At 42.5% G+C, this 11,370-nt stretch overlaps 1 protein-coding gene across 1 annotated transcript; it reads right to left on the bottom strand.

Moving 5' to 3' along the window:
• Positions 1-4,157: 4,157 nt before the first annotated feature.
• Positions 4,158-6,509, bottom strand: LOC136555987 (toll-like receptor 2 type-2). The gene has a single exon (XM_066549031.1). It carries the CDS (start codon positions 6,507-6,509, stop codon positions 4,158-4,160), a length of 2,352 nt encoding a protein of 783 aa, XP_066405128.1.
• Between the last annotated feature and the right edge of the window lie 4,861 nt (positions 6,510-11,370).

Here is an 11,370-nt window from a genome sequence, read left to right as displayed (position 1 = left end):
CACCTTCCAGGTCCTTGGTGCACAGCCTTTGTGGGTGTGCCTGGCAGGATATTAGACCAGGCATGCTGACCCACCAGCCAGGTCTGCTAATTCAGCCTCCACTCCTGTGTATTGCAGAAGATTTCCTCCAGCTGTGCCTGGGGCTGACTGCCAGGTGGTTTTAAGGCAGATGTGGAACCCTTCTAACCAATGTCCTCTACCCTGGAGCCTGACAGAAGAGCTGGTGACCCAGGGATACCAAACAACTCCACATCTTGCATTCCAGAGACTCAACATGAAAAGTATTGAATATGTGCTGGAACAATGTTACTAATCACTCACTTCTGCACTTCATAAAAGTATCCTGGCTTCTTGTGAGCTGGAAAATATGAATACCAGTCTGGATGTTCAGGATGTTGGATTCAGCTTTACAATAACTCCAAATAGTCCAAATAGTTTAAGTAATTTGAAACTGTTTGGTTATAAAACCAGGCAATGTCCACACTCAGTCATTAAAATTATCTGCTGATGGTTTGACCAGATTTGCAAATGTAAGCACTGAGTCTTTTTTGCATTTGAAAGATTCTTTAACAATACACCTGATACTGCGTTTCATGAATCCTGCATCCACAGCTGGTTTATTGTTGGTAAGAGCCAAACTCGCCCAGACTGCCCTGAGAAAGCTGATTTGAAGGGGTTGTTCAGCAACCCATACCCTGTCTGTAACACGTGTGCTTTTCATTTGGATTTTCTAAACCACAGCCTGATTACTTACTAATTCTTGTTTTGATCTGCAGTGGAGGGATGAGATGGCCACATTAAATGAATGGAAAATCTGTTGTTATTATCAGGGAAAAATTATATTTAGGGAAGATGATAGGTCTGTTTGGCTTTACCTTATCTAAGACCCCAAGTAAGCTAGGAACAGAAAAGTACATATATATTTTCCTTCTTGATTTCAAGACATCCAGAATTAATTTTTATAATGAGAAGAACACTTTAAAGAATATAAATCACAATTTTATAAAGATCATGCAGTGGATTTTGTTCTTTAATAACATTAAAAAAATTATGTCATGCACTTTCAGAACTTTTAAATTATGTAATACACTTTTCCCTTTTAGTAGTAAGCAAACAAGATTTTCCCTTAAGCAATTAAAAAAATAGTTGAAGCTCTGCTGCTGTAGTTTTCTGTAGAAAACTGCTTGAGTGAAAGCAATGTTTAGCTTATTTTCTTGGAGCCTATTTTAACCATAGGATACTTAATTTTAACATTACCTCTATAAAAAAAAAAGAGTAAATTACAGGGGGTTAAGGAAGGAAATTATGAACACTAAAAAAAGTTATTTCAAAAATTTAACCCAATACTGTATCTTTGATTCTGACTAAGAAAAACACCAAGATTTACTTATTGTTGCATTTTCTTTACAGTTTGTTTATAAACAGATTGTGTGGGAACACCCAAATATTTTATGGACGCCTCTGGACTGTCTCTGCTATCTGGTGGTTTGGCAGTCGATTGTTACAGGCATCATCCAAGGCATTGCTTACTCACCGGTTCTGGAATAGGATGCAGATTTTTGGTGAGAATTAAAAGTGTTGGACATTTACCTGCCTATGATAATATGCATATTCTGTACTTAATCCTAAAAGTCTAGAGAAAATAGCAATTGGTGGAATTCTGGTGTGCTAGAAACACTTTTGCCTCTTTTTGCATTACAGTGAGGCTCTGCAGCATGCTATGAAAACAGCATGTTTTGGAAGCTCGTGCTAGGAAAAAAAAATAGACTTTCCAGAATGAAGAAATAGATAGCAGAAGTAGCTTCTGAATTCAGATTAAACATTAGTATTTTAAGAACCTCTACACTGTTAGTAGAAATCAGAGATACACTTACTGAACTTACACTTCCATATATATATAAGAATAAAGCAGATGTTGTATGAAGTCATCCTTAGGTGAGCAAAGGTTTAGATGCTAAAAATAGGAAATTATGAGCTTAAAAAAACTAAAGTAAATTAAAGAAAGAGCAAATCTTGAATACATAGAAACAAGTCAGTAATTCTTATTTTGTGTTATGCCTGCATTAATAAATGCAAAAATGCATGTAAATAAGCAGTTAATTTTCATTGTGCTGTCAAAGTTGCCTGCTTTTGGGTGTAGTGGAAGCTGGTGTGTACTCAGCCTTCTCAATGGCTAGCAAAGAACAGGGGTACCTTGCTCTCACTGCCACTTTGGTTGTGCAGAGGACTTGCTAAAAGCAGTAACACAACAAGTAACCAGCTGTGAGAGGAAACTTCCAATGCGATCAACTCAGTTACAGTGAAGTGTTTGAACAGGGTTTCTGTACCACATTAGATGCCCAAGATCAAAACAGCACTAAAAACACTAACTTGGACATGGTCTTATTACAGTTACAGCCAAATGTTGTAGGTGTTTCCATTTGAAAACTTTTAAGACCTGCTTCTATATGTGCCTGGAAATGTCCTAAGCTGTGCCCAAGTCCTAATCTGATCCAGAAATTCATAGTCCTTCTGGCCTATCAGAATCAAGATATTAGGGTTCACTCAGAATTTTCTATGGCTGCAAGAAAAATATCCAAAAAAATTACTTTATTTTTACATCAGCTCTGAAGGATGGGTCTGGTGCCAGTTCAATTTTTCAATTAGGACCCTTGTCCCAGTAACCCTCTCAAGAAAACACAACCCTACCTGACAGCAAACACAATATCCTATGTGGGATGTTCTCCACCCACTCTAGTTTTGTGGACTACATCTACAGAGAGAGCAAAAGGTAGGAAACACTTTTTTCATGCCTATGTTAAGGTTCCTGAACATAGAGAGGAACGTGGTGTTGGATTCAAGGATGATATTTGTGTTTCCCACACTGTTTAAGCTGAGAGCAGCTTAAACTCCACTTGTACAAGTCAGAAGAGTATTTGAACCCTACTCCAAAGCATCTATTGCAACATATAGTACAATGAAATTAGACAGAAATCATCCTCCATAAATGTCTTTCATAAAGGAAGTTATAGAAACTAAAAGCTACAACAGACAGAACTGCAGTGAGAAAGCACATTTCTACATTATGCCTTGCAGCCACGATTTTCAGGAGATCTGGGCATTTAATTTTCTGTGACAATGAAATACAGAGAATCAGTCCTTAGATTCACTGACTAGGAGAGCTAGGATAAAATTATTTGCTGCAAAAACTGACTTTTATAGCATTTGATGAGAAGCGGTTTGTACAAAGAATGCAGAAAAACCCTTGGCTAGGCAGGTCCTCTCCTGAAACTTTTGCAAAGATGAAGACATGTAAACTACATAGCTGTATATCTAAACAACTTTTTACCATTAAATATTTAAATGAAACAGCTTTTGATCATACTGCTGCTTAACGTGTGTAGATAACTACTCTTATTTAACCACAGAAGGCAGCTCAGCACCACACATCCACTCTCTCACTCTCCCCCCAGTGGAACAGGGAAGAAAATCTGAAGGGTAAAAGTGAGAAAACTTGGGAGTTCAGATTAAGGCAGTTCAACAGGTAAAGTAAAAGCTGTGCTCACAAGCAAAGCAGAAGAAAGAATTAATTTATTACTTTCCGTCAACAGGCAAATGTTTAGCCATTGCCATGAAAGCAGGACTTTTACTTTGGAAGGCAAATATGGTAGCCCCAAACATCCTCCCTTACTCTTTCTTTCCCACAACTTTTAGTGCTGATTATGTGGTCATGGGTCATGACATTATGTATGGGACATCCTTTTGGTCAGCTGGGATCAGCTGTCCTTGCTGTGTCGTCCCCCCCCCCCCCCCCAAATTATGATGCACCACCTACCTGCTTAGCGGCAGGACAACGTGAGAAACAGAAAATACCTTGATGCTGTGCAAGCACTGTTGAGCAATAACTAAAAAGCCACTGTGTTATGGAGACTGTTTTGGGCACAAATACAAACCACAGCACCACAGAAGGAGCTATGAAGAACATTAACTCTCTCCCAGCCCAAACCTGAACAACTATTCAGAACAATATCTTCAAAAATATTTATCACATAGCAAGTGTTAGAATTTGCAGTGGCCCAGCTTTCTGTTGTTGAGATGCAGATAAGTGATGGAACAAACAGGCAAGTGAAACAAATCCAGAGTAAATTCACTACATATTTATTTCTTAGTGTCCCTGTCTAGGACCTTAGAGCTATTTTCAAATTATACCAAAACACCTGCTGCTGCTCTTCTTCGAGAGGCCACTCGAGGTATGTCTTTGTGTTCATGATCTTCCGCAGCTTGCAGAACCTCTTGGGAATGGCTTTGCTCTGAATGGGCTCCAGGAGGATGAGAATCGCCGCGTCGTTGTTCTCATCAAAGAGGCGGAAATGCGAGAAGTCCAGCTCGTACTTGCACCACTCGCTCTGCACAAAGTGCTCGGACAGCACAAAGAGCGTTTTGCGACTCTTCTCAATGGAGTCGATGATGTTGTCCACGATCCACTTCCCCGGCACAAAGTCCCGCTTGTGCAGGCAGAGCCGGAAGGGAGGGCAGGCCTGCTCCAGCTCCTGCACCATGGTGTTCTCCACCCACTCGGAGTCGTTCTCGCTGTAGGAGACAAAAGCGTCGTAGCAGACGTCCTTTGGCGGGGCGCGCTTGGGCTTCCGCTTGGCTTGCAGCCACGCCCACGTCATCCGCAGGTACCACACCACGTGGTACTTGTAGCCGACGGCCACCAGCAGCAGGATGACCAGGAACACCAGGACGCAGATCAACGACACCACCAGGGACCTGTGGCACTCCATCAGGGAGAGGTGCACAGCGCCAACCTGCGCCCCTCTCACCGCCAGCGGAGAGTCACACACGTACCTGTCCGGCCACCCCACCAGCACCTGGGCTAGCCCGGCCTCGTGGTGGACGAAGGAGAGGAACTCACAGGAGCAGATGAAGTTGTTGTCACTGGCATCCAGCAGCTCCATTCTCCTGAAGGACTCAAACTCCTCCTTGGAGAAACTGTTCAGCTTGTTTCTTCTGATGGACAAGGACACTAAGTTTGGAATGGGTGCGGCACCTGGCAGCGTCTTCAGCTGGTTTCTTGTGAGGTACAGCTCCTTCAGAGATGGGAGCTGCAGTCCAAACTCCTTCAGGTTGTTTCCACTGACATCCAACACTTCTAGCGTTTGAGGAATGCAGCTTGTTACTTCAGGAATTTGAGTGCTGGATAGGTTTAAATATTTCAGGTGTTCTGGCCATTTACACTCATCTGGAATCTCACCAAAGTTATTTAGGCTAATGTCTAAAACAATTAGGTTTCCTAGGTGAGATAAACTTTTACTTGTCATTTCTAAGTCACTCAATGAATTCTGACTTAAATTTAGAGTTTGAAGTGATGGCCAAGCACCCTGACAGGCTGAATGTTCTAAACTTAGGTCTCCAAGCAAATTTGCACTAAGGTCAAGATATATTAATGACTGAAGGTGTTGGGAAATTTTACAGGGTACCAAAAAAACCTTGGTGTTTTGAACTGTGACTCTCGTAAAAAGAGATAGTAGATCTTCCACAGGCTGAAGATCTGTAAACAAATAAAATTCTTCTATAGCTAAATTCTTTATTGTGAAAACTCTAAGTGTCTGTGATTTCTTTGCTTGAAATTCCATTTTCCACTGTCCAGTTCCCAAGAGTCTACAGTCTACCAGCTCCAGCTCTACTAATTTTGGCATGTCTTCTAAAATGCTGACAATCTCAGGCACAGTAGCGTCTGTTAGTAAAGTCTGTCTAAAAGAAATTTTCTTTGCAAAAGATGAAGACATGACTCTCAATACTTGCATTTCTGCAACACTACTGAATGCTATTCTTCTCACTTCCAGCCAAGCGACAGAGTGCACAAGGTCCCTAACAATTTCTGAGAATGTATTAATACTTCTTATATTTATGATCATGTGGTTTATCTCCTTAATTGATTTCAAACTTCCCTGCTCATACTGACTGAGATTGCTACCATCAATCCACAGCTTGTGCAGAAACTCAATGCCCTCAAAGTTCCCTTGCCTTATCACACTGAACTGTGGGTTGCCCAGGTGGAGAGAGCTCAGGTTCCTCAGCCTAGAAAAGGGGGAGCTCTGCCCCAGGTCTCTGTAGGAATTGCCTTGAAGATGGAGGTGCTGGAGTGAAAAAAGGTGCCCAAACCACACAGGGGACAAGTGAGCCAAGCTGTTATTTGATAAGTCCAAGAGCTCCAGTTTTTCCAGGGACTGAAAGGAGTCCTCATCTATGGAGCTGATTTCATTGGACTGCAGCAGCAGGGTTTTCAGGTTCACAGCCTGCTGCAGGTCCTGGGATTGGATGTGCTTTATCCTGTTGTGAGCCAGGTTTAACCCTGTGATTTTGGCCGTGAGCCCAGGGGGAATGAATTCCAAGCCCATGGAGGAGCAATTGCAAAGCTGACTGGCATCGCATGAAGGACAGGCCTGCTTCAGTGCTTGTTGCTCGGAGAGGCTTGCAGCCAGGACCATGTAGATGGCCAACACTTGCCAGGTGTGTGCAGTCATTATATTGCCTAAAATATGAAACACAGTCAGAGCAAATATAAGATGCATAGCTTGTCTTGGAGAAGCTGCATTTTGGATAAATCTAAAATATAAGTTTTACTGTTCTGTCTTGTTGAAGGCACTGTTAAAATATTTGGTTTTAACACAGTTCAGAGTTGAAACAGATTCATTTACTACTCTGATCCTCCTCCTGTTTAGTAAGTAGCCTTCATACTTCAATCTCACCTCATGTCTTTTTCGCCTGAATCTGTGAATATTATTTTGTTTATCCATTTTTTTACCACAGGGAGCCTCCTGTATGTGTTTTAAATCCTGGTTACATCATGAAGAGTCAGCATCTTACAGTAGATAGTAGCATTCAGGTTTGATACTTACTTCAAGCATATGTCTAATCTCTATTCTGACAATAGGAAGAAAAGAAATGCATTCGTTTCAGTCCAATTTTCATCTTATATGCCTTTTCCTACTCTGATTGTAAATGTCCAGTGAGCAGGGAAACAAACACTTGCCTGGATGACTCTTATGTGACCATCAGTCTGATACTTGCTAATGAAATTTAAGCTTGTAAAACTGACCATTGCTGCCTACTGTCTCAGATCTTCCTTTTTACTGCCACATCCTTCTCCTCTGCCAATGCCTTTTGCTGTTTTGGGAACCTGTGGCAGAGAGAAGATCAGGCCAAGCCAAAAGGAAGAACCAGGGGCCCAGATCCCATCAGCTGACTGGACTAGACAGCTTCTTCCAGCCCCACTGCCTGTTTCTGGTCTTCTGGACTGAAATGATTCAAGGGAAGCCACACAGATGAGGATCCTGTGTTACTCTACCTTCCTCTCACAGTTTTCATAATGATGATTTGGCATAGCTTTTCTTTTTCTTTACAGAGCTTCCTGCACTATACAGCTTGTCTTTACTCCCAACAGGATGCCTTTAGCTCCTCTATCCTCCTGAGGAGCTGAAAAAATAATTTTTGAAGCCTAAGAGAGGTCTTTTCCCTTTAAAACCTTTACTGCATACTGAAATATAACCTTTCATGACAAGGATCAAAGAGCATTTTTAAAATGTCATTTTCCCCAGCCTGCCGCAAAACCCAACTACCTCAGTAGGTATCTTATTGAGGGTGGAAAGAGTGAACAATCCCCAAAGAGGCCATTAAATGAGTTCACAAAATCATTGTGGGCTCTCTATCAAGTTAATCAGGTTAGATTGGCTCCTTAAGAACTGCTTTCTCCCTCAGTCATCCCACTGAGATTCTGTGCAGAAGATCTACTCTGAATTAATATTCTGATTTGTTTTACAGTAGTTGACCCACATATACAAGTCAATACAGAGAAGTCCCACCCTTCCAGCTGCATTATTTTTAGCTGTAACTGCTTAAGATTATCCAAAAGCAGTAAAATTGACTGAGATGGCTTGGGCATATGGGGAGGGGAAGAAAAGTTATGGATAATTTTTTCAGTCATTCCATCTCTTCCCACCTGCAGGACTATAAACATTTTGACCTCTTGTGTTACTTTCCTTTTATCTCTGTCTGGCTCTGATGTAGAGCTTTGGATCTTGAAGGACAAAGTTCTCTTCCCTGTCTTTAGATGCCCACAGCTGAACTGGTCATCCACCATGTCCTCCAAAGTGGTGGAGGATAATATAGTGTGTCCTGGATATCCAGATTAAGATGTGATGACTCCAAGAGAAATTATCTAATTGCCTTAAAATGGGGTATCACAGTTTAGATACCTAGATATTTGGTCCCATGAATGCCAAACAAAAAATTGTGGTCTGTAGTTAGACTCATCTGCTGTCCAGATGAGGCTCTTTTGCAGGGCTTTTTGGTCTCCCAAGAGTAACTGGAATAATGCAGGGTGTAGGCTAAAGGAGTACATCTAGGAGTAGTGTGAGTTTTACTAGCAACAGATTTAGGTGGTATTTTTACAGTTGTCATCAAATACTTACTTTTAGAAAATGAAGCAACAAGGCAACCTGATCAGTCCAAAGCTGTCTATAGGCAGTTTATTTATAGGTGGAAAATTGGCAGCACACAAGGGAGCCGGGCAGGTACCGCACAGGAAATACCAGCAGAGCCTAATGGCTCTCCACCTTACCAGCCTGAAACCATACAGGTACTGCAGGACTTAACTGCATTTGGTGACTCAGGATGCTGACTTTCCAGGTTTTTTGCTTATCTGTAATCTCAACACACACCCAGAGGAATCCCACTCCCACCCTCATTCACTTTCAGCCATTCTCATCTCCTTCTGATTCCTGCCTAATGATTCTGCTTGAGACCCTGATTTACGAGGTCATTTCAGGCCTCTGCACAGCCCCATACAGCCCCAGTCCATGATACCATTGCCCTATGAAGAAATCACTTCTCCCTGCTGTGCTGGGAATTAAAAAGCCAAAATGAAACTGAAATGCAACTAAAAATACATAAACTTACACAGATGCCCTTATACCATAAGGCGCTGTGATAAACCAGGCATTCAAAATGTTTCTGAGTTATGGAAAAAGGGTCCAAGCCATCAGACATGCTCAAGCTTATTTTCCCTGGCCCACATGAGTAGAAGTATTTGAGGAAATACACACGTATTCTTAAACAAAACCATGACTGATAACAAAATGAGGTTCTATAAACACTCACAAATGGGGAAGGTTAATGTAAGACGTAAAATAAAGCACCAGTGGCGTGCAAATTGATTCTAGCTTGGGGAGCACTACCCAGCTACATGGGGGCAGGTAAATTTGAGCAGTGCTATGGAGCCTGCAGAGGGAAAGCCACTGGTTGGTGAATGAGGCCAAACCACAAGCAGACTGGGGAAGGCTGCTGCTCTCCACCTGGCAGTGTGTGGGTTATGCATGTCCCAGTTCCCAGCCCCCAGCACTGCCCTCACAGCACGTAAGCACAGCCACACATCCACACACACACGGCCATGCCTCTGCTTGCTTCCAACACAGAAGGTGCGCAGCAGGTCACAGTTAGGTGAGGAGGCAGCTGATGTCCCAAGGCCATTGTTCAGTGAGCTCTTTCCTGGACAAATTCCTGAAACCAAGGCACCCCACCTTCACTCCCAGCCTTCCCTGGGCAGTTGGTATCCTCACCCAGGGGAGACAGCACACAAATAGGACAAGGCAACCTCCCACGAGGAAACTGTGCAGAAATGGCACAGTCTGACCCAATTTGTCTCTTCCTCATTTGCTGCTTTCCTCTCTCCCATTTCCCAGAGGACACTGGTCTCATCAGCATGTCACACCTCTCAGGAGAACCATCCCTGCCAGATGCCTGGGATTGCACCTTCCTGCTCTACTTTTGCTGGCAGCCAGAAATCCCTTCCCACCCCACACTTCTGCTCAGCAGCCCTGAGCACCCTGCATCCCCCTTGCAGAGGAGGATTGGTGGCAGAGATTAGGTTGCCTCTTCCAGGGCTCCCTGTTTGCTTCTTGCTGTTTGCTTCTTGCTCTGGCATTGCAGCTCTACCGTCTTTCCCTGCATGTCCATCCTTCACCTACCTGAAAACTCACCTGTGTGCTGAAAAGATTCCCAGACATGCCACCTGCAGCTCCAGTGCCTGCAAGCCAGTTAACCTGTGTTGTGTTTTGTCTCTCTCTTGCTGATCATTCTTTGCCCAGCTTCCTCTCACGCTGCTGTTCCGTTTCCACTTCACCTCTCAACCTTGACAATATAAGCAGGGGAATTCCCACCTGGGTGATCTGATTGGCATAACAGCAGTTACATTATCAGTCCTTTTAAATGTGCCAACACACAAAAGTCTGGGTCTATGGTGAGAGTGTACTGTATGAAAACTAAGGCTTCTTCCACATCTCTCTTTGACCCTCTCTTTGTAATGACTGGCAAGATTTATTTCCCTTCTTAACTCTAGGCACACATTTCTCCTAATTTATTTTATCAGGGCTCAGTATTTGCTCTTGGATGATTCACTCATCAACTACCTGGAGTTCAGCCTTGATTAAGCCATGAGCTATATTTCTCCAAGAGAGTTAACAGAAAGATTGCTTCCTAGCAGACTTGGTAGCCCTGGAGATAACATTGAACAGGAAAACAGAACTGAAAGTGGTGTTTGCAGGCTGCACCTACAGAAATTATCTTGTGTAGGCACACGTACACACAGGAGTGTGAATAGATACACATTTATAAAAGCACATACACACACATATATACGTGAAGATGTATAAATATAGCAACAGAAAATATACACATATTTTGCTATTTTTTTAAATACTTAGTCAGCCCATACACCAAGGCTTTAGTATTTCACCACAAAACAATTGCATGTCTAAAATTTAATCAAGATCTAGATTTCCTGTACTTAAACTCCAGCAAAACAAGCAATGGGGAACATGAAAATGAATTGAGTTAGAGAAACCACACCTAACTTAATCCCCTCAGAGACAATTTCATGTTCCCATAAGAAATTCTAAAACACAGGAAATCCAAGCACTCAGTGTGGGACTGACTACCTTAATGTAAACATCTGTATCCACCTGCTTGTCTAGACTCCCTTTGTAATCAGTGGAGAGCAATATGGTAATTCTAGGAGATACCTCACACTGAAGTAGAGAGGTGAACTGCCTCTTATCCCTGTGATTTTCTTCACTGACTACAAAGAAAGCTAAGTACAACTGTCAGACTTGCATGGCCCAGTGATTACATAAATATGCTCTGCAAAGTAGAAGAGCAAAATTTAAAACTGAGCCAGTCTGCAACACCATCTAGCCCACACATTAGAAACACAGTCTGACATCCAAAAATAGAAGGCTTCGGCTATTTCCGCGAGTAGGTAGGAAGGAAAGTGGTGATGATCATGAAGAGAAAAACAAGCATTCCCAGGAAGAAATGGACACAGGGAAA

This window comes from Molothrus aeneus, chromosome 4, assembly GCF_037042795.1.
Source record: "Molothrus aeneus isolate 106 chromosome 4, BPBGC_Maene_1.0, whole genome shotgun sequence".
NCBI classification, from domain to species: Eukaryota; Metazoa; Chordata; class Aves; order Passeriformes; family Icteridae; genus Molothrus; species Molothrus aeneus.
Note: the sequence above shows the minus strand (reverse complement) of the source record. Positions and strands in the feature narration are given on the sequence as shown.